This window comes from Anomaloglossus baeobatrachus, chromosome 2 (genome assembly GCF_048569485.1).
Source record: "Anomaloglossus baeobatrachus isolate aAnoBae1 chromosome 2, aAnoBae1.hap1, whole genome shotgun sequence".
Lineage (NCBI taxonomy): Eukaryota > Metazoa > Chordata > Amphibia > Anura > Aromobatidae > Anomaloglossus > Anomaloglossus baeobatrachus.
In genome coordinates this window covers 96,105,377-96,129,625 of record NC_134354.1, presented here as the reverse complement: position 1 = coordinate 96,129,625, position 24,249 = coordinate 96,105,377, and the positions used below count along the sequence as shown (strand labels likewise).

The window sequence follows — 24,249 nt, the reverse complement described above, 5'->3', positions numbered from 1 at the left end:
TATAGGGGTGAAAGTGAATAGAAACACAGACATTGTTTACATTGACTATGTATGCAGTTACCTTCCGGTCACTTCCGGCCCAATTCTGGCCTAATTCAATGCATCATACTTATATGGTGCATACTTGTATTGGTGCAGACGAAAAGTCTTGTGCAGACTTTTAATTGCCCCACTATATACACATACAAGTGCACTCAGCTGTGAAGGGGTGGGTTGCAAGACTAACCCCTTGATCACTCAAAAAAAAAAAAAAAAAAGATGCAGCTTAACATAGGCAAAATAAACAAAGGTCATAAAAGGGGGGTGCAAAACAGGGGGGGAAAGATCACACTGAGATGCTGGAGGATGTCAGGAAGATATTGAAGCAAAGAAAGAACAGGTCAGATATAGTGCAAAAGTAGAGTGCATGAATTGACATACCAGGTATTAGCACACAGCAGAGCAAAGTGGAGTGGAAATCAGTTCATGGGAAAGTAGAGTGCATGAATTGACATAATAATAAGATGTCAGTGGGGAGATGGTTAGAGAAAGACAGACAGACAGAGACAGACAGGGAAAGAGATGGAAAGAGACAGACAGATAGGGAAAGAGACAGACAGACAAAGAGAAAGAAGCAGACAGAGACAGACAGATGGAAAGAGACAGAAAGAGAGAGGGAGACAGTCAAAGAGACAGAGACAGACAGGGAAAGAGACAGACAGACAGGGGAAGAGACAGGAAAAGAGACAAATACAGGGAAAGAGACAAAGACAGGGAAAGAAACAGACAGGGAAAGAGACAGACAGGGAAAGAAATAGAGACAAGGACAGAAACAGATGGGGAAAGAGACAGACCTGGAAAGAGACAGACCTGGAATGAGACAGACGTGGAAAGAGACAGACGGGGAAAGAGACAGATGAGGAAAGAGATAGACGGGGAAAGAGACAGACCAGGCAAGAGACAGACCGGGCAAGAGACAGACCGGGCAAGAGATTGACTGGGAAAGAGACAGATGGGGAAAGAGACAGGCGGGGAATGAGACTGACAGACAGACACAGAGATAAAGAGAGACAGACAGACACAGATAGAGAGAGACAGACAGACACAGAGAGACATTAAACACAATGCAATAAGGGCCATAGCAATTGAAATAATACACTAGGGTGCCACTAAATAGTGGCCCCTGTGTGGGTATGTTCTTCGAGAAACATTTTAAAGGAGGAGATAAAGAAGAACGAAACCAAAAACTTGGAAGTGAAATATTAAATATTTTATTGAATATAAAGAAATGGTAACAAACTATAAACTACTTAAGATCAGATACAAGGACAATGAGAGCAGAGTTGCGTAGTAAACTGCACAGATTAGGACAGGAAAAGAGGGTAAGAACCTCCCTCCCGGACAGCACGACCACCTAAGAATCTTTTTGTAAGGCAACAGGGAAAACTGGTGGAGGTGTTCATAAAGAAATAGCTATACAATTCTGTTCAATTGTGGTAGACACAGAGAGCCAGAGAGAGAAACAGACACAGAGATAGAGAGAGACAGACAAAGAGACTGATACAGAGACAGACAGACAGACATGGATAGAGACAGAGACACATGTGGATAGAGACAGACACACAGACAGACAGAGACAGACAGGGAAAGAGACAGACACGGAAAGAGAGAGACAGAGACAGACAGGTAAAGAGACAGACAGAGAGACAGACACACAGAGACAGACACACAGAGATAGACAGACAGAGACAGACACAGACAGAGACAAACAGAGACTGACAGACAGAGACTGACAGAGAGACAGTTACTATCCCGGGCAAAGCCCGGGTACTACAGCTAGTCATATATAAAGATAATTGATTAATTTGGTTGCCATGATACATATACCTGTGAAAACTTAAGTAATTTAAAGGGAACCTGTCAGGTCCAATATGCACCCAAAACTACAAGCAGCTCTGGGTGCATATTGCTAATCTTGCCTAACCGTCCCTGTATACACTAGCATAGATAAAGAGATCTTTAAAAAAAAGTGTTTCTAAAGATCTAATATCATATGCTAATGAGGCCAGCGACAGGTCGTGAGGATGTTACTTCCCCCGACTAGCCCACACACTTATCATGTTAGCACGCCCACAGGGGTGTACTAACATGCTATTCAATGCAGCATCACCAGCGGTGACGCGCGTATCTGTGTCCATGGTGAACGCTGCTTTGAATGCCTGGCACTTCCGGTCATGCACAGAATGAAGCTGGGTGTACGCGTCCCGGCTTCAGACAGGTCTAGGGCGCATGACCGGAAATTTGGAGCATTCAGCTCTGTGCTCACCGTGGATACAGGTACGCTCATTACCGTTGGTGACGCTGCATTGAATAGCATGTTAGCACACCCCTGTGGGCATACTAACATGATAAGAGGGCGGCTTGTCGGGGGAAGTAACGCCCTAGGGACTAGTCCTTGGCCTCATTAGCATATGATATAAGATCTTTAGAAATACATTTTCTAAAGATCTCTTTATCTATGCTAGTGTATACAGGGACAGTTAGGCAGGGATTAGCAATATGGGCCCAGAACTGCTCGTGGTTCTGGGTGCATACTATATCTGACAGGTACACTTTAATTACTGGGAAGAGAGAATATTTTTATCGGTAATTTTTAACATGACAATCCGAAAGTCCATATATTAGATACACAAATCACTTTTCCCACTTAGTCAAACCTCTATATAATGCAGTTCTTTATATAAAGAATACTTTTATATTTACAGAGCCCCTGACAATGATTCTAAAGATGGCTACACAAGAGACAGAATCTTTAATGCAGTGGCTAAAGAAAATACTGAAGACCTGGCTGGGCTGGAAAGATTCCTACAAAGAACCCTGAAGAAGCTGACGAATACAGAATTCAAAGGTAATGGAGGATGTTAGTAGCATCTTACTCATTTTAAAACAGTGATGTAGGGCAGAATGATGCAATATTCAGACTACATGCTATCTTACATCATCACACTGATGTCTGGACTTTACAGTCAAGTCAATACCTTTCTACAGGATTACGCAGAACTCTCCTATGGTTAAAGTGGTTGTCCCATTTCTGCAAGTTGGGACTTTGTTAGAATCGAGTACTAGCGTGCATTAGGGGAAACCTTTTTATTTTAATGGGGCATTTCTGTTTTCTGGATCAGTATGGGTACCGTGGATAGGTGATGAGTAAAGAGGAATACAATGATTCTAAAGAAATCAAATTAATTTAGAATTTCCCAAATTTCGCACATTATAGCGAATCTGAATTGTTGTGTATTCAATCTGCATAAATCCATCAAATTGGGTGCCAGCTACTTGTTATTTTTTTATTTCATATTGGCCAGAAAGTGGTTAAAAAAAAACAAAAAAAACATACTCATCCGTCCCCTCATTTGTCCCTACTCTTGCAGCTCCCCATTGGTCTTCTTCTGGGTTCCTAACGCACCAGCTCCCACTATGGTCTCCTTGTACTCTTCTCCATCACATCCTGTGCCAACTAAGCTTTGAAGCAAGTTCTGACATCATGACGTCATAACATGCATCGTGGTTATGTGGAGTTGCGCATGGCACGATGTCTTAACATGTGTTGAGGCTGAGCCAGCACCAGAAGCGAAGGAAAAGTGTGATGCCCTGGCCTATCAGGTCATAACAGGGTATTGTGTAATCTGCCCTTCTTCGCAATATTCACCTTCTCCTTGTTTGTGGGTCCCCGACTAATGGTTTTGCCAACAGCAGTCAATTAAAGTCCTAGGTGCACTCTGCACCACACCCACCAGTGGATAGCCTGAGTGGAATAGGGCCACCCACTTGGGGGATTGGTTAAGGGGAGGTCAGGAGTGGCAGGAGCAGAGCAGTGTCAGTTAGGCGTTTGAGAGAGGAGGACAGGAGCTGGGCCCCTGGAAGTACTAGGTGACAGACAGTGGTCTGGGCCTAATAGGAGCTGGACCCCCGGTCGCAGGGGATCATGGCAAGGGGCACGGACCTGTTGAGGAGGACAGCCTGCGGCCTTGCACCATCACCGGGCTGGGACCAGCACACGACGGGGTACGTGGACCCTAGGTCAGGGAGTAGCTTCAGGCAACCTGACAATTGACCCGATGAGGATGAAGCCTTCAAGATCCGTTCTCCACCCGCTCCAGAATCGGAGTACTAGCACAACGAGGGGGATAGGACTTTCTACTAAAACGGTCCAGAAAATTCCAAGCTCCCACAGTTAATCACACTGGGGAGCGGGACCCGACTATTTTCAAGCTACTGGGGCCAAAAGAAGAGAGAACTTAGTGCCAGGAGGTCACAGATCACCAGGCAACACCAATGGGAACGGGACCCAAACTAGCTCCTCTCAGCGGCAGCGGTGGCCAGAACTTTGGTTTACCAAGTTGTCGGTGTCAGCTTTATGAAATGAGTGAGTATGCAAGTGACCCATTCACCCCCGACGGCACTTCCTAACTCCATCACCGAGTCCCGGGGCATTTCCCCTACCCATGGAGGGTGGCAACACCTGGCTGCCCCTGTCATCACCCCGGGTACTCCCCAACGGCAGCGGTGGTACTAAACCTTACCACACACCACGGGTGGCGTCACGAACTTTAACTACACAACCCCCTGTAAATACATTCCCCCCTTTTAATTGGAGTGGCCGCCCAATCCCTCGGGTCCAGTCGCTCCTCGAGCCACCGCGGATCCGGATCCGAGCAGCCCGGCTGCTAACGCAGGGGCGGCACAGAAGAGTGAAGACTGAAGAAGAGGTCAGACCCAGTGTGGATGCCTTAGAAAGTCAGCGGAAGAACAGCTGTGGTAGCAGAGACTGGTGGGGGCAAGGTAGGTACTATATTTTACTGTCTTTCAACCTTATCCTGGAGGATTTATTTATCACGCCTTTGGGTTTGGAGACCTCAGAGTTGCTCTTAAAAATAGCTTTTTAGCAATAGGGGCAGATTCAATTTGCATTGAATACAAATAATTGCAATCGAATTTTCAGGCCGAATTTGTGTGCATCTGCTGAATTCAAATTTTGGTAGATTCGCTCATGTGATAACTTTCCAAGTTAAGACAAATCCTTTACCCCCTTAGTTTGATTAAAAAAGATCAATCCAAAAAGGTTTTTTACTGTAATCTTGAGTTATTGTTTATTGCATAGTGTAGAGCTGAAATCACCCAGAGTTCCTTGAAGGTTCAATGTACTAGTGTTTGACTTTGCTCCAGTTATTTGCATTTCAGCTGAGCTGTTGGAGTGTGCAAGATCAGCTTACATATAGTTTTTGTAAATTTTTCCAGCAAGTAAAAACCTTGACATTTGTAATAACATAACAAAGTACATATACATTTTATATATACATATATATATATATATATATATATATATATATATATATATATATATATATATATATATACAGCGCCTACTACAAGTAGTATTCAACCCCCTGCAGATTTAGCAGGTTTGATAAGATGCAAATAAGTTAGAGCCTGCAAACTTCAAAAGTTTGGACGCACCTTCTCATTCGAAGAGTTTTCTTTATTTTCATGACTCTGAAAATTGTAGATTCACAATGAAGGCATCAAAACTATTAATTTAAACATGTGGAATGAAATACTTAACAAAAAAGTGTGAAACAACTGAAAATATGTCTTATATTATAGATTCTTCAAAGTAGCCACCTTTTGCTTTGATTACTAATTTGCACACTCTTGGCATTCTCTTGATGAGCTTCAAGAGGTAGTGACCAGAAATAGTCTTCCAACAGTCTTGAAGGAGTTCCCAGAGATGCTTAGCACTTGTTGGCCCTTTTGCCTTCACTCTGCGGTCCAGTTCACCCCAAACCATCTCAATTGGGTTCAGGTCTGGTGACTGTGGAGGCCAGGTCATCTGGCGTAGCACCCCATCACTCTCCTTCTTAGTCAATTAGCCCTTACACAGCCTGGAGGTGTGTTTGGGGTCATTGTCCTGTTGAAAAATAAATGATGGTCCAACTAAACGCAAAAAGGATGGAATAGCATGCCACTGCAAGATGCTGTGGTAGCCATGCTGGTTCAGTATGCCTTAAATTTTGAATAAATCCCCAAGAGTGTCACCAGCAAAGCACTCCCACACCATCACACCTCCTCCTCCATGCTTTGCGGTGGGAATCAGGCATGTAGAGTCCATCCATTCACCTTTTCTGCGTCGCACAAAGACATGGTGGTTGGATCCAAAGATCTCAAATTTGGACTCATCAGACCAAAGCACAGATTCCCACTGGTCTAATGTCCATTCCTTGTGTTCTTTAGCCCGAACAAATCTCTTTTGCTTGTTGCCTGTCCTTAGCAGTGGTTTCCTAGCAGCCATTTTACCATGAAAGCCTGCTGCACAAAGTCTCCTCTTAACAGTTGTTCTAGAGATGTGTCTGCTGCTAGAACTTTGTGTGGCATTGACATGGTCTCTAATCTGAGCTGCTGTTAACCTGCAATTTCTGAAGCTGGTGACTCGGATAAAGTTATCCTCCAGGAGAGGTGACTCTTGGTCTTCCTTTTCTTGGGCGGTCCTCATGTGAGCCAGTTTCTTTGTAGCTTTTGATGGTTTTTGCCACTGCACTTGGGGACACTTTCAAAGTTTTCCCAATTTTTCGGACTGACTGACCTTCATTTCTTAAAGTAATGATGGCCACTCGGTTTTCTTTACTTAGCTGCTTTTTTCTTGCCATAACACAAATTCTAACAGTCTATTCAGTAAGACTATCAGCTGTGTATCCACCAGACTTCTGCACAACACAACTGATGGTCCCAACCCCATTTATAAGTCAAGTGAGAACCATTTCCAGTGACTACCTTTTGAAGCTTATCAAGAGAATGCCAAAAGTGTGCAAAGCAGTAATCAAAGCAAAAGGTGGCTACTTTGAAGAATATGACATATTTTCAGTTGTTTCACACTTTTTTGTTAAGTATTTCATTCCACATGTGTTAATTCATAGTTTTGATGTCTTCAATGTGAATCTACAATCTTCAGAGTCATGAAAATAAAGAAAACTCTTGCTTTTTTTAACATTTCAAACAGTTAAGTGGAATGGTGCCGGACTTTCACCTAAAATTAGTGTTATAAAATTGCAGGTAGTCATACACCACACCACACCCCCTTCCAGTTAGGTAATACCAGCCAAACTAAAACCCTTATCACCACCCTCCAGGTTTGATGTCCACACCAGGTGGGGTGGAGCCAGGCGGTTGACTCCGCCCACCGAGGAGTTCACAGGCCTGGAGGCGGGAACCTAAGTAGTCAAGTTCAAGTTGAAGTACAGAGTAGTTTCGACGGTGAAGGAGGGAGGTTGAGTCCAGAAGCAGACCTGTGCTCAGGCCTGCCAAAGACTACTTCGGTGGCTGGGTTGGAGCCCAGTCACCATTGCAAGGAGACAGACGGTGGTGGCCGCCTGCAGGAGACTGGGAATATGACCAGTGGAACCGTAAGGGACCGGGACAGGGTAGTGGCCCGCCGGAACCGACCCGGGGAGCCAACTGGATACCGGAGCACCAGGCAGGGTACTCAGACCCAGCACAAAGCCCTGAACCGACAGGGCCGAGTCGAATCAACTGATTGCGGGCTGGACTTAACAAGTCCCTCACAAGTCTCACACAAGTCCCTTTAGAAGACAAAAGCCCAACCATACCAGGTAACGCCACTGCCAAGGCATAGAGACCAAAAAGGGCCAGCATCTGCGGGCAAACGTGCTCCTCCGGCAAATACTAGTCGGGGAACAGACTACCGGTGCCTAGGCACAGGAGTCAGAACATTTACACAGACGTGCAGGAGAAAGGTGGGGACCACCAACCTAATCTGGAAGAAGCTGCAGCCGACTGCGGGCCCCGTTCATCACTCCGTTTGGTTTACCAGTGACTCCAGTGTCTTGTGTCAGAGTGAGTACACCAGGCACCGTACCGCACTGCACCAAACACCAAAAATCGTTGTCTTGAATGTAGCGATGTTCTTCCTCGTTCCTGCGGCATCACACATCGCTATGTGTGACACCGCAGAAGCAACGAACATCTCCTTACCTGCCTCCACCGGCAATGCGGAAGGAAGGAGGTGGGTGGGATGTTACGTCTCGTTCATCTCCGCCCCTCCGCTTCTATTGGACGGCTGCCTTGTGACGTCGCTGTGACGCCACACGACCCTCCCCCTTAGAAAGGAGGCGGATCGCCGGCAGAGCAACGTCGCGAGTACATCCGTGTGACGGGTGTTAGCGATGTTCGCAGCGTTTTGCCCGTGACGCACAACCGACAGGGGCGGGTACGCTCGCTAGCGATATCGGTACCGATAACCCAGTGTGTAAAGTACCCTTAAAGCTATGTGTAATTTACCTTATAAGAAGTAATGAGCGAGTACCAAACTATTCGTACTCGCTATCCTCTTAACGACTACTGTCTAATATACTGTCTAATAATTGCATATTCGTTTCGAATAGTTAGTGCAATGCAGGTCAATGGGAAAAACTTGCAATGTAACGAGTAACCCGAACAACATACTATTCACTACTCGCGCAAAAAGTACATTGTTCGGGGAGTTTTTCCCTTTGACTTGCATTGCACTCAATATTCAGAACGAATACACGAGTATTAGACAGTACTTGTTAAGAGGATAGTGAGTACAAATATTTTGGTACTCGCTCACCACTACTTATAAGCTAACGAATTTACTGAGGTAGAATAAACCAAATACACACTCCATTAGTAAAATGTATTATGTGCAAGTTTTTAGGCATCAAAAAGTCACAGATTTTCTTGGACATGGTGTTATTAAATTAGAAAAGTGTGACTTTTTACTATTTTGCATCACTCTTGCAAAGTGGGTGACAAAGTTTGTGTGGTTAATCTAATGTTGAACAGCAAGCCAGATTTATGAATTGTGTACATTGTACATTTTCTATAAAGTCTCACTTCTACTCAACTATAAAGTATAGTAAAAAGTGGAGAAACAACAGGAGGTTTCATATTTAAAGGTGTACCAAATTTATCAAAAATCATTTAATACGAGATTTTGAAGAAAAATACAGTAATGTAGCCAAAAGGAAAAATGATTTAAAAAAGTACCCTCAAAATAATTTTCTCCCTTTTCTTTTAAATATTCAGATCCTGATACTGGAAAGACGTGTTTAATAAAGGCCATGTGGAATTTAAAAAATGGAATGAATAACACCATCCCAATATTGCTGGAGGCTGCTAAGAACACTGATAATTTGGAAACACTGGTTAATGCAAAATATACTAATGACTATTATAAAGGTAAGTAAAGCCAAGAAAAAAATCTATATGGCCTCTTTCACACGTCAGTAAAAAACACAGACGTTTTACGCTGACGTGTAAAAAACGCATATGTCCCTCCGTGTGCCATGATTCACGGCACTTGTTGGTTGTCCATGTGTAATCCGTGATCCGTGCTCCGTCATCCGTGATTGCACATGGATGTATACTCACCTACCCCTGCTCCTGCTGTCCGTGGTTCTGAACTCTTCAGCTCTGCTCTGTTTCTGCCCCCGTGGAAGCTACTTCCGGGTCGGCTGTTCCTGCATACATGAATATGCATGCAGTAATGAGCCGGCTTTGAAGCAGAGGCAGCAGAGGCCAGAGACAAGCAGCACTGGAGAAGGTGAGTTGAAAATGTTTTTTATTTTCAATGTTCGTGTTTTTCTGGTACATGTTTTACGGCTCACTGTACAGGGCTTGGGAGGAGAAGGAGGCAGCAGCACACGTGGATGGCTGGAGTACTGCGGGGAAGGACATGACCCATCCAGGGTGGTGAGCCAATGGTGCCTCTGCAGAGACTCCGGCGCTACAGGTTTTATGAGCTCAAAGGAGACGGTCCTTGTCTATGAAACGCTTTGGATTGACTAAAATAAAAGAGATTTTCATCTTACTGACATAAGTGATCCTTTAGTGCGGCATTAAACCCGTTTTTCCTATATAATATTTTCTAATGTTGAAAAAAAACACTGCAAAAAAGCTGCAAAAACCCTGAAAGAGTTGACATTGCTACTTCTTTCAAAATCTGAGAAAGGGGGGCCAGCACAATCTGAGAGGCACCATATAGAAGTGCAAATTCACCGATTTATGCCAACTGTACTATAATGCAAAATGAGATTTTTAGCAAATAATTGATCAATTCTTTGAGCCACCCCTGCCACTTCACGGCAAATCTCTATAGGGGATATATATATATATATATTATATATTTCATGTGCTATGCGGCCTCCTAGATAAAAAAAATTAAAAACAGAAGCATATTGGAGCACATATACCTGTAACCTGTGTATAACCGCTTCCATGTTGCAAAAAAAATCAATAGCGGATAGAAGGCAGCTCAGGTCCCAGCGTGTGTAGCAGATGCCACACACACCAGGACAATGTCAGAACTGACCTTCACAGTGCCAGACCAGCAACCATAAATAAAGGTGGAGGATTCCCAAGTATGGTGCTTTATTAGCATTGCCTATGGAAAAGGGTGAGGCAGGCTGAATGTGAACAGCCACCAACAGGAGGAATATGTTGCAAACCAAAGTCAGGCGTGCATGGCATGGTGGTGGTCAGCCACCAGACCAATGTAGCATAACTAAAACCATAACAGAGAAAGGGGAGCCAGCACGATCTGAGAGTGGCATGCATCATATATAAAGTGCAAATTCACGGATTTATTCCACCTGTACTATAATACAAAATGAGATTTTTAGCAAATAATTGATCAATTCTTTGAGCCACCCCTGCAACGTCATGGCAAATCTCTATAAGGGGGTCCTACTCTATTTTATATATTTCATGTGCCATGCAGCCTCCTAAAATTGATCAATTATATGCTAAAAATCTCATTTTGTATTATAGCACAGTTGGAATTAATCCGTGAATTTATTTAGACTTTATCTTAGTGCATGCCATTTTCAGATAGTGCAGGCTCTCTCCTCTGTTTTTATGTTATTGGTCCGGTGACTGACCACCACCATGCCATGCACGCCTGATGTTGGTTTGCTAAATTCCTTCTGTTGGAAGCTGTTCACACACAGCCACCTCACCCTTTCCCACATGCATTGTTAATTAAGCACCATACTTGGCTGATCCACCTTGATTTATGGTTGCTGGTCTGGCATTGTGAAGGTCAATTCTGACTTTGTCCCGGTTGTGGTGTCTGCTCCACCTGAAAAATCCCCGCTCGAGCGTCTTCCTGAGCAGTGGAGGCGCGAAAGCCGAAGCCCTGCCCCTGTAGAGGAGGAGCCGGAAAAAGACTAAGGGGGACGGATGGCGTCTGGCCGCATGTGAACTGCGGCTGTGGAAGCAGGGACGCCAGGACTCTGCAAGTATTTGGTTCCTGGAGCACCGCTGCACGAGATGTCCCGCCCATCCGGCACCGCTGAAACCTCAGTGCTCGTGCCTGCGGCCAACGCCCCGACCGACCCGTTACCCCTGTCACCGGTAGCGGAGCTCGCAGCGTCTGTGAGGGAGGGCCCAGGCCTTACCTTCGTCACCACCCTGCCACCGGTCCTGGCTTCCATCCCGGCCGCACCACTGATGACGACGGCCCCGGCAGTCCGCCCGGCTGCGACGGAGATGACGACGGCTCCGGCAGTCCGCCCAGCCGCAATGGCAGCGAAGCACCCATCCCGTTAACGAATCTGGGCCCGTTCTTAGACTGGGATCAAGGGGTGTTGCCCACTTCCTAGGGGCAGCATCAGGGCCAGGTTGTTTGGGTGGGTGACTGAAGGACCCGTTCCATTGTTATTATTAAAAGTGTATTGTTGTTGCAACGGTTGAAGTGATATGCCTCCCGTAAGGGAAGTTTTATGAAAAAATTGCATGTGTGAAAATGTTTAAAAACGTTTTATTCTTTTTCAGTTCATGAAAAATAAAACCGGTGATGGACGGGCAGCCCGTGGACGGTCTGCATTTTACTAAGGGGGAATGTGGCGCCCTGGACAAGCCAGGGGCCACAGGTAACAAAACACACACCCACTCCCAGCAGTTCACAGCAGGCATCCCCAGTGAGACCTGATTTCTTCCCTCGGGTTCAGACAGACACACAAGGTGGGCGGAGTCAGGCAGATGGGCACGCCCACCGAGGAGTCTAGCTGGCCTGAGGCAAAAACCAGCTCAGACAAGTCCAGGCAGAGGAAGAGAGAGGAGGTCTGCAGAGAGGCAGACGCAGACTGGGGCCTAGGTTGGAGCCTAGGTCCCTCGTGTAGCCAGTGAGGCAGACGGTAGTGGCCGTCTGTGGGAGCCGGGAAGACAGTCTTGGTGGAACCGTAGGTAGCCGGGACAGGGTAGTGGCCCGTCCGGTACCGAACCGGGGAGCCAGCTGGAAACCGGAGCACAGGAGGAGCGTACACGAAGGGGCAGGAAAGGACTTACACTACTAAACTGGGTCAGGGGAAAAACACCGCAGCCGCCTGTGGGACCCGTCCATCCAGCCATGTGTTTTACCAAGGACTTTGCATTCATCATTGGCTGAGTGAGTACCACCGTGCCATGCGGCACCGCGCTGCCCCTGCGACCCTGCACCTCACCAGGCCCCGTAACCCGCCTGTCACTCTCCCCTACCTCCCTTACCGGGCCCCGGGACCATCAACCCCCCCTACCCACGGAAGGGAGAACCAACATCCAAGCTGCTCCCCGTCATCGCTCTCGGGATCCCCGTCTAGAGCAGCGGTGGTGTCACTAATCTCACCACAACCGTGGGTGGCGTCACGGACAATATCCCTAAACCCAAAGCACCCCCTTTCACTCACGGGTGAGGAACGGTGCTCGAGTCCCCGGGATCTGGCCCACCGCTCGAGCCACCACCGGGCAGCAGTAGCAGCAGCAGCCGGACCCAAGCAGTGGGTGAGCGCAGCGTCCCCTCCTCCGCCCGCGACAACTTGGCGTCACGAACAGGATCTTACCACTCTGCCGTCTGGTAGAGGTGCGTCTTGTGACCGCCGGAGGGGTCCGGCCGAAAATCTTGAAAAGCCGCCATTTTGGGCGCGAAAAATCCCCGCTCGAGCGTCTTCCCGAGCAGTGGAGGTGCGAAAGCCGAAGTTTTGCCCCTGTAGAGGAGGAGCTGGAAAAAGACTAAGGGGGACGGATGGCGTCTGGCCGCCTGTGAACCGCGGCTGTGGAAGCAGGGACGCCAGGACTCTGCAAGTATTTGGTTCCTGGAGCACCGCTGCACGAGATGTCCCGCCCATCCGGCACCGCTGAAACCTCAGTGCTCGTGCCTGCGGCCAACGCCCCGACCGACCCGTTACCCCTGTCACCGGTAGCGGAGCTCGCAGCGTCTGTGAGGGAGGGCCCAGGCCTTACCTTCGTCACCACCCTGCCACCGGTCCTGGCTTCCATCCCGGCCGCACCTCTGATGACGACGGCCCCGGCAGTCCGCCCGGCTGCGACGGAGATGACGACGGCTCCGGCAGTCCGCCCAGCCGCAATGGCAGCGAAGCACCCATCCCGTTAACGAATCTGGGCCCGTTCTTAGACTGGGATCAAGGGGTGTTGCCCACTTGCTAGGGGCAGCATCAGGGCCAGGTTGTTTGGGTGGGTGACTGAAGGACCCGTTCCATTGTTATTATTAAAAGTGTATTGTTGTTGCAACGGTTGAAGTGATATGCCTCCCGTAAGGGAAGTTTTATGAAAAAATTGCATGTGTGAAAATGTTTAAAAACGTTTTATTCTTTTTCAGTTCATGAAAAATAAAACCGGTGATGGACGGGCAGCCCGTGGACGGTCTGCATTTTACTAAGGGGGAATGTGGCGCCCTGGACAAGCCAGGGGCCACAGGTAACAAAACACACACCCACTCCCAGCAGTTCACAGCAGGCATCCCCAGTGAGACCTGATTTCTTCCCTCGGGTTCAGACAGACACACAAGGTGGGCGGAGTCAGGCAGATGGGCACGCCCACCGAGGAGTCTAGCTGGCCTGAGGCAAAAACCAGCTCAGACAAGTCCAGGCAGAGGAAGAGAGAGGAGGTCTGCAGAGAGGCAGACGCAGACTGGGGCCTAGGTTGGAGCCTAGGTCCCTCGTGTAGCCAGTGAGGCAGACGGTAGTGGCCGTCTGTGGGAGCCGGGAAGACAGTCTTGGTGGAACCGTAGGTAGCCGGGACAGGGTAGTGGCCCGTCCGGTACCGAACCGGGGAGCCAGCTGGAAACCGGAGCACAGGAGGAGCGTACACGAAGGGGCAGGAAAGGACTTACACTACTAAACTGGGTCAGGGGAAAAACACCGCAGCCGCCTGTGGGACCCGTCCATCCAGCCATGTGTTTTACCAAGGACTTTGCATTCATCATTGGCTGAGTGAGTACCACCGTGCCATGCGGCACCGCGCTGCCCCTGCGACCCTGCACCTCACCAGGCCCCGTAACCCGCCTGTCACTCTCCCCTACCTCCCTTACCGGGCCCCGGGACCATCAACCCCCCCTACCCACGGAAGGGAGAACCAACATCCAAGCTGCTCCCCGTCATCGCTCTCGGGATCCCCGTCTAGAGCAGCGGTGGTGTCACTAATCTCACCACAACCGTGGGTGGCGTCACGGACAATATCCCTAAACCCAAAGCACCCCCTTTCACTCACGGGTGAGGAACGGTGCTCGAGTCCCCGGGATCTGGCCCACCGCTCGAGCCACCACCGGGCAGCAGTAGCAGCAGCAGCCGGACCCAAGCAGTGGGTGAGCGCAGCGTCCCCTCCTCCGCCCGCGACAACTTGGCGTCACGAACAGGATCTTACCACTCTGCCGTCTGGTAGAGGTGCGTCTTGTGACCGCCGGAGGGGTCCGGCCGAAAATCTTGAAAAGCCGCCATTTTGGGCGCGAAAAATCCCCGCTCGAGCGTCTTCCCGAGCAGTGGAGGTGCGAAAGCCGAAGTTTTGCCCCTGTAGAGGAGGAGCTGGAAAAAGACTAAGGGGGACGGATGGCGTCTGGCCGCCTGTGAACCGCGGCTGTGGAAGCAGGGACGCCAGGACTCTGCAAGTACTTGGTTCCTGGAGCACCGCTGCACGAGATGTCCCGCCCGTCCGGCACCGCTGAAACCTCAGTGCCCGCGCCTGCGGCCAACGCCCCGACCGACCCATTACCCCTGTCACCGGTAGCGGAGCTCGCAGCGTCTGTGAGGGAGGGCCCAGGCCTTACCTTCGTCACCACCCTGCCACCGGTCCCGGCTTCCATCCCGGCCACACCTCTGATGACGACGGCCCCGGCAGTCCGCCCGGCTGTGACGGAGATGACGACGGCTCCGGCAGTCCGCCCGGCCGCAACGGCAGCGAAGCACCCATCCCGTTAACGAATCTGGGCCCGTTCTTGGACTGGGGTCAAGGGGTGTTGCCCACTTGCTAGGGGCAGCATCAAGGCCAGGTTGTTTGGGTGGGTGACTGAAGGACCCGTTCCGTTGTTATTATTAAAAGTGTATTGTTGTTGCAACGGTTGAAGTGATATGCCTCCCGTAAGGGAAGTTTTATGAAAAAATTGCATGTGTGAAAATGTTTAAAAACGTTTTATTCTTTTTCAGTTCATGAAAAATAAAACCGGTGATGGACGGGCAGCCAGCGGACGGTCTGCATTTTACTAAGGGGGAATGTGGCGCCCTGGACAAGCCAGGGGCCACAGGTAACAACACACACACACACCCACTCCCAGCAGTTCACAGCAGGCATCCCCAGTGAGACCTGATTTCTTCCCTCGGGTTCAGACAGACACACCAGGTGGGCGGAGTCAGGCAGATGGGCACGCCCACCGAGGAGTCTAGCTGGCCTGAGGCAAAAACCAGCTCAGACAAGTCCAGGCAGAGGAAGAGAGAGGAGGTCTGCAGAGAGGCAGACGCAGACTGGGGCCTAGGTTGGAGCCTACGTCCCTCGTGTAGCCAGTGAGGCAGACGGTAGTGGCCGTCTGTGGGAGCCGGGAAGACAGTCTTGGTGGAACCGTAGGTAGCCGGGACAGGGTAGTGGCCCGTCCTGTACCGAACCGGGGAGCCAGCTGGAAACCGGAGCACAGGAGGAGCGTACAAGAAGGGGCAGGAAAGGACTTACACTACTAAATTGGGTCAGGGGAAAAACACCGCAGCCGCCTGTGGGACCCGTCCATCCAGCCATGTGTTTTACCAAGGACTTTGCATTCATCATTGGCTGAGTGAGTACCACCGTGCCGTGCGGCACCGCACTGCCCCTGCGACCCTGCACCTCACCAGGCCCCGTAACCCGCCTGTCACTCTCCCCTACCTCCCTTACCGGGCCCCGGGACCATCAACCCCCCTACCCACGGAGGGGAGAACCAACATCCAAGCTGCTCCCCGTCATCGCTCCCGGGATCCCCGTCCAGAGCAGCGGTGGTGTCACTAATCTCACCACAACCATGGGTGGCGTCACGGACAATATCCCTAAACCCAAAGCACCCCTTTTCACTCACGGGCGAGGAACGCCGCTCGAGTCCCCGGGATCTGGCCCACCGCTCGAGCCACCACCGAGCAGCAGTAGCAGCAGCAGTCGGACCCGAGCAGTGGGTGAGCGCAGCGTCCCCTCCTCCGCCCGCGACATATTCTTTCAAAAACAGCAGTTTTCCATTTCAGTCAGGAAAACAAACAATTGTGTGCATTAGATTTATGAGATCTCCTAGCTTTTGCTGGTACTGTAAAAAGCAGCTTTAAATTTGCATAACAAAGAAAAAATAAAGAAAAAATGCAACGTGTGAGCACAATAGCCCGGCCATCTCTCACTGTATTTTTCCATCGCCTATGACAACAGTAGATGACATAGTAAAGTGGGAAATAAAACTACATCCGCCGGTAGTCACCGGTAAGTGTAATTTTAACTTATTACTACCTTATCTAGGCATGTTCTTAAGTTTACAAAGAAGGAACACTAAACTTCACAAAGCCTATGCGGACAATGCAAGAATTACCAAAAATTAGAAGGAAGAAGGATTCCAATACACCCTGTATAAGACATAAAGGAAGATTTCATACACATTTGGTTAACCCCTTCACCTAAGGGTGATTTTTCATTTTCATTTTTTCTTCCCCTTTTTCTGAGAGCCATAACATTTTTATTTTTCCATCAATATTGACATATGAGGGCTTATTTTTTGCGGGATGAGATGTGCTTTTGAATTAATCCATTAGTTTTACCATATAGTGTACTGGAAAACAGGAAAAAATTCCTAAACCCAATTGAGTATCTCTGGAGAGACCTGAAAATGGCTGTCCACCAACGTTCACCATCCAACCTGATGGAACTGGAGAGGATCTGCAAGGAAGAATGGCAGAGGATCCCCAAATCCAGGTGTGAAAAACTTGTTGCATCATTACAAAGAAGACTCATGGCTGTGCTAGCTCAAAAGGTGCCTCTACTCAATACTGAGCAAGGGGGCTGAATACATATGATCATGTGATATTTCAGTTTTTCTTGTTTAATAAATTTGCAAACATTTCTACATTTCTGTTTTTTTCTGTCAAGATGGGGTGCAGAGTGTACATAATGAAAAAAAAAGAACTTTTTCGAAATTACCAAATGGCTGCAATGAAACAAAAAGTGAAACATATAAAGGGGTCTGAATACTTTCCGTACCCACTGTATTGGCGATGGGGACGGACGATGACATCCATTACCCTTTGAAATGCCGCTGGTGTGCCGTTCAAACCAAAAGGTAACATCTTATACTGATACATCCATTCGGGTGTTACAAAGGCCATCTGCTCCTTCTTGGCCTCCATAAGGGGCACCTGTCAGTACCCCTTTGTGAGGTCCAGGGTCGAAAAGTACCAGGCTTTCCCTAACCTCTCTATTAAGTTATCCACCTGGGACATGGGGTAGGCATCAAACTTTTGATATTTCGTTAAGTTTCCAGAGGTCATTACAGAACTGTAGCATTCCATCTGGCTTTGTTATAAAGACTATCGGGTTAGTACACTCACTCTTAGACTCCTCAATGACCCCAAGCATTGACTTCACCTCCTCTAAGATGGCCTGTCACCGAGCCTCAGACGCCCGATACGGCTTAAATCGGACATTGGCCTGGGGCTCAGTACCAATACCATGTTGTATTGATGAGGTATGTCTAGGGAGTTTGGAGCAGACATCCATATTGCGACTAACAAACTCCTCGGCTTACTGAACCTGCTTAGGAGACAACATTTCCATTAATTTTACTGTGGTGGAGGCACCTCCCGACACCACTGGAGGTAAAAAAGCCTTACATGCAGGAAACGCAGGCAGTGGATTGTCCCCACCAGGGCTGTTCCTATCCTTCCAGGACTTCAGCTAAATACTATGCTAAACCTATTCTGTTTTTCTTCTCCCTAGTTGGCGTACCTTGTAGTTTAGTGGCTTCGCTGTCTCTATTTGGTGCTGACATTTTTACACCATATTCCTGCACCATCCTCTACACCTCCTAGTAAAAAAAAATTGCATCACTACTACCTCAAAACTGCATGGTGATTTGATGTGCTTTTTTAACAGGAGGTGTAGATTAGCTGTAAGAATATAATGTAGAAATTTCAGCACCACATCTACATCTTATATAAAAAAAATACAATTTTCTTCCAGGATATCCAGGTGAAGTCACTGGATTCATTGAGGTCCCCTGAGGTCAGGTTAACTGTGGTGACAGGTGGAGAGCCATGGGAAGCTCCAGCTGTGAGCACAACTAACCTGAGCAACATCAGTTGCAGCATACGGAGATGTTCTATGGTAGCTCACTGTGAGTTCTGCTTTAAGTTACCCCGGGACCCAGTTACCTTGTGCCCTGGGACCTTTGTAGTGGGCAATGGAACATGAAATCCCCCTTCCCTGCAGATTCCTATGGTGCAACATGGAGTGTATGTCACCTTAGGGTTCTGCACCCTGATTGCGCCGCTCCTGAAAGAGCTGTTAGGCTCTCCCGATGGCTATCGTGTTTCTCCTCTGTCTCATCCGCTCCACCGGTTGTATCCTGCTCCTTCCAGTCTGACCAGTCCTATCTGAAGGAGCTCTTAAGCACGCCCTCCAGCGACCGCGGTCCTGTGAGTTCCTGATGTTCTGGCACTCCCTCTGTCGTTCCCATGAGAACTCTTAAGCACTCCTCCCGGTCGGTCCCACTGAGGGGAGCTATGCAGCACACCCCTCTGCGACCCTACTTCTTCTGTGTCTCAGACTGTTCTGAAGTAAAAACTGTTTGTTCCCTCACTTCCCCTGTGCTGCCCTCACCTTCCTGATGACTCACCGGTGGCTGGGAAAAACCCGTTGTTATGGTGACCACCTTTAGCCCAGTTTCAGTGTCTGGCTGCTAGGCTGGGAAAGCAATCTAAAAGCGCGAGATTATGGGCGGCGCTGTGATTGTCATCAGCAGCGTCATCCAAGTACACGCCCATAATTTCATGCCCGCGGTAATAGGGCCCATAATTTCGTGCCCGCGGTAATAGGTAACATGGTTCATATGGCTAGCGCTTGTGTATAACAGTGGAGGCAGAGGGTAAAGCGCGGGCACGAGATTATGGGCGGGTACTTGGATGATGCTGCTGATGACAATTACAGCGACGCCCATAATCTCGCGCCTGTGCAATCACCTCATCAGCGTTCACACTTTGCACAGTGCTCAGTCCCTTGAGAGTGGCACTGGGCATGCGCAAGACCTCGGGAGGACAGTTACATGAGGAGGGCATCCTCATGTATGTAAATGAGCAATGGGGGACGGCGTACAGCAGCAGGAGGTCGACTAACGGATGCAAGACAGTCCGCCCCCGCGACCATAAAAAGAATTTGCATACAAAAAGGTAAGAATTTATAAAGTATTTATTTAGGTCTCAAAGGGGGCACAATAGCAACAGGAACCTTTCTAGAATGCAGCCCAGGAGCTGCAGAAGGGGAATCTTTTAGTTTTATTGCGAAATTTCTGCTGACAGGTTCCCCTTTAACAGCAGTAATGGGTGGTGATAGGAGTGCTCCCCCCGATCCGTACACTGTAAATGCCGTTGTCTGAGATTGCAGGCAGTGCTCTGGTTGACCCATGGCTGTTAGAGGCAGATGATGGCTGAATAACACAGTGATCATCAGCCCATAATTATGCGGACTCAGTTCCTGAGCGAGCATCAAACAAGGAGACCTGACATACAGGAGAACTGACATTACCGTTATTTGTTGGTAACGAGTTAAAATACCAATTGCTGTCTTCCCAGTTTCCAGCACTTCTCTGGTCCTTTTTAAGGGTTCATAAAAGTTCAAGAAGCCCCATTATGAGACTTAAAGGCTTACATTGGTGGAAATAATATTGCCCCACATAGCTGTACCCAGGGCCGGCCTTAGGCTAAATGGCGCCCTGTGCCAAATTACCCTTTGGTGCCCAAACAGCGCCCAGTGTCTCTCTCTCCACCTTCAGATATTTGAGCAGGATGTGAGCGCTACACTGAATTTCTGCTGAAATGTCAAAAGGTGGGCAAAAGGAAGCTGGCGCTGATTGCTTTTGGGGCTCGTGTGTCATAAGAATGTCACAGATTTCCCTGGAACGCAGTTTTAGACATCGCTGGAACCGAGGCTGTACCGGAGGGGCGTATAGCTTTCTTTATTTTTCTGTGGCAAACAAGGGGAATGAGAAGGGGTTGTCCAAGTACTGGACTTCCCTTTTATGGACTGGAGTGGGGCATCATTTTATTACAAAGAGTGTATGTGGTCATGCTTCAAGGAGGTGCCATTTTACAATAATGGTGCATATTAATATACTACTATGTAAGGACACACACACACACACACACACACACACACACAACACCCCTTGCATCTCGAGGAACACAATCACATATCCTTGATGGTAACAATAGCACATACCATTTTTTTTTTTTATACAATGTACTGGATTATAAGACGCACCCCAAATTTAGAGATAAAAAAAGGTAAAAAAATGGGGTCCATCTTATGCTCCATTGTTGTCTTACTAGAAAGGGAGCAGAGTCACAGGAGACAGGCACTGCGGTGAGAACGGTGTGGGCTGTGCTAGCAGCGGTAGGGCTGTGCTGGCAGCAGAAGCTGTGCTGGCTGTGTGGAGCAGGCTCGTGCGGCGGGTGTCCCAGATGCTCTGTCAGCGGTGCGGGCTTCAAAGAATTAGCCTCCGGAGCAGATTGAGCTCTCAGTTCAATGACAAGACCTTGAGCTGAGGGCTTTATCTGGACACGTGCTGCCCCGGATGCCATCATTTGAACCCAGAGCATCTGGGACATCAGCCACACCGCCCTGCTCCACACAGCCACCGCTGCCCTCACAGACAGATATCCAGCTGGCCGGCCTCCAGCACAGAGAGGCAGGCAGCCAGCCGGCCGCCTGCGCAAAGGCAGGCAGCCGGCAGCCCGCACAGAGAGGCAGGCAGGCAGCCGGCCGCCTGCACAAAGGCAGGCAGCCGGCAGCCCGCACAGAGAGGCAGGCAGGCAGCCGGCCGGCCACCCACACAGAGGCCGACCGCCCACATGTACAGAGAGGCAGCCAGCCACCCGCACAGAGAGGCAGCCGGCCACCCGCACAGAGAGGCAGGCAGCCAGCCGCCCGCTCAGAGAGACAGGCAGCCGGCCGCCCGCTCAGAGAGGCAGGCAGCCGGCCGCCCGCTCAGAAAGGCAGGCAGCCGGCCGCCCGCTCAGAGAGGCAGGCAGCCGGCCGCCCGCTCAGAGAGGCAGGCACCCGGCCGCCCGCTCAGAGAGGCAGGCACCCGGCCGCCCGCTCAGAGAGGCAGGCACCCGGCCGCCCGCTCAGAGAGGCAGGCACCCGGCCGCCCGCTCAGAGAGGCAGGCACCCGGCCGTCCGCACAGAGAGGCAGGCACCCGGCCGTCCGCACAGAGAGACAGCTGGCCGGCCAGCCACCCACACAGAGAGGCAAGTACCCGGCTGCACTCACAGAGAAACAGGCAGCCGGCCGGCCACCCGCACAGAGAGGCAGGCACCCGGCTGCCCGCACAGAGAGGCTGGCACCCGGCCATCCGCCCGCACAGAGGCAGGCAGCCGGCCGCCCGCACAGAGAGGCAGGCAGTCGGCCGCCCGCACAGAGAGGCAGGAAATTAACTTCTTACCTCTCTGCGGCGCACCCCCTGAAACATGGCCGTCGGCGCCCTGTGCGGCCGCACAAGTCGCACATGCCTAAAGCCGGCTATGGCTGTACCTATTTCTTGCTCCAGCTTCTCTCCTCTCCTCTCTATAGACTTCACTTGGCAGCAGATGCAATATGATCCCCCACTGAAGACAGAAGTGAAAACAGATCTGAGCAGTTTTGGAGAGAGGCAGAGACAAGAAATGATTGATAAGTGGGGGAACAGACATTTTTCTCTTGCAAGATTTTTATCCACAGTGTGTAAGTTAAGGCTGATTTCACACTTGCAGTTTTTTTTTGCATCCGTCACAATCAATTGTGTGACTGATGCAATGGATGCGTTGCAGATAGTGGCACAACTGATGTGACTGATGCTGCAAAAAAATGATCCGTTGTTTTTTGTTGTTTTTTTTTACTGTTTTGCCTGCGGCCGGCTTTTGTGAACGATCAGCTGATCGCCCGGCGGCCGCCTTTGTGAACGATCAGCTACAAAAGGCGGCCGCCGGCCGATCAGCTGATCGTTCCAGCCGCTGGACCTGAATTTACAGTAGATCATGTTTTTTTACTGTGCGCATGCTCACAGTAAAAAACTGATCCGCCGCACACAAAAAACATTACATTCAGCGTTGCTCCCGCCTGACGGTCAGTCAGTAAACAACTGATCCGTCACATGGCGGATGTGTGCCGTCCCTGCAGCGGTCGAACCGCTCGGATCCAGGGGTTGCTGTGGCTTGAGGCTCTCTGGACCCAGGGGCTCACGGCCACTTCAAATGCAAATGGGGGTATTTACAGGGGATAAGAGTTTGTGACGCCATCCGTAGTTCGCAGTAAGGGGAGTATCGCCGCTGCCAATGGGAGTACCTGGGGGAGTGGGGCAGCCAGATGACGTTCCCTGTACGAGTAGGGGAGGCCCTGGGACTGGATGATGGAGATTATAGGGGAGCGCGGTGCAGATTGGAAGCAGGGGAGGACAGCGTACTCACTCAGGCAATGTTGGTAGTGAAGCGACTGCAAAGCAGACTCTGACACAGAAGTAAACCAAGTCTCTGGGTGCCACTGCCACTTCAGGGGAGCCCGTCCGGGAGTCCGCTCCTGTTGGTATTGCTAGTAGTCTATACCTTGCTTCCATGCACTGTAGTTTAGATGTTCTGAGTGACCCCGCTGCTTGAAGCTGTCGAGGTCCCGCTCCCCAATCTTAAGTAGGGAAGCTGTGCTCTCAATGGCTGACACTTGGGATTTCAGTGGGCCGCATAAGCTGGAAAGCCCTATCCCCCTCGTTGTGTTGATGCCTTCGATCTCTGAGCTCTTGGGGAAAGTTCATAAAGAGACTATCCTCCATAGGTTAATTATCAGGTTGTGTGAAGCTACTCCCGGGAGTACCCGCCGTGCTCGGTACAGGTTCGGTTACTAGGTACTCCGGTGTCGACCGTTCCCCAAAACTCAGCCTGACACCTTTCTCCAATACCCTGCGACCGGATCTCCGACTCCTTTGGTCCCAGACCACCGCCTGCGACCTAGCCAAAAGTTCCTAGGGAGCTCCAACTCCTAGCTCCTCACTCTTTGAGGGCTACCACTACACTGCTTCTCACTTCCTCTCTCTGACTTCCTCCCTCCCACCAGTCTGCCTGACTCCTAGGCAAGTGGCCCTTTTCCAGCTAGACCACCCACTGGTGTGCCTGACAGGGTGTTGTGTAAGGTGTGACTAGGATTTGAATGCTGATGGAGCAATACCAAAGGTTAGGATCCCAGAACCATGGGGAGTTGAGTCCTGCACCAGAAGAAAAAGAAGTTCGGTACCCTGTGACACCCTAAATAGATCAGGGGCATCACAGATGTAACGCAGTGCCATCAGTCACAATCCGTCGCTAATAGAAGTCTATGGGGAAAAAACTGATTCCTGCAAAATGTTTTTCAGGATAGGCTGCTTTCACACTACGTTTTTTTAACATCCATCATGAACATTTTTTTAACGCAAAAACGGATCCAGTGCAAATGCGTTTTCATTTCAATGCATTTGCAATGGACTCCCGTCAACATGTGTTCACCTGCGTTTGCGTGCGTTATAGTGAGGATACAGCGAGTTGCAGTTTTTTAACATTTTTCAAAAACGCTACTTGTAGCATTTTTGAGCTGCGTCCAAATACTGCAAATTGCTGGATCCTGATTATACTGCATGCATGTGTACCGCCCTGAGAGGGGCTCGGCCGTTCCCTGGCCGGGCCGAGCCGCTCGAGGTCCGG

The 24,249-nt window shown here is 49.6% G+C and overlaps 1 protein-coding gene across 1 annotated transcript in view; it reads left to right on the top strand.

The window, feature by feature from the left end:
* LOC142291008 (transient receptor potential cation channel subfamily V member 1-like) overlaps positions 1 to 24,249 on the top strand; it is a 218,308-nt gene that overhangs the window by 65,988 nt on the left and 128,071 nt on the right. The window contains exons 3-4 of the mRNA XM_075335190.1: positions 2,745 to 2,887; positions 9,100 to 9,252. Of these exons, the coding sequence (XP_075191305.1) occupies positions 2,745 to 2,887; positions 9,100 to 9,252 (296 nt within the window). The remainder of the gene's footprint in view (positions 1 to 2,744; positions 2,888 to 9,099; positions 9,253 to 24,249) is intronic.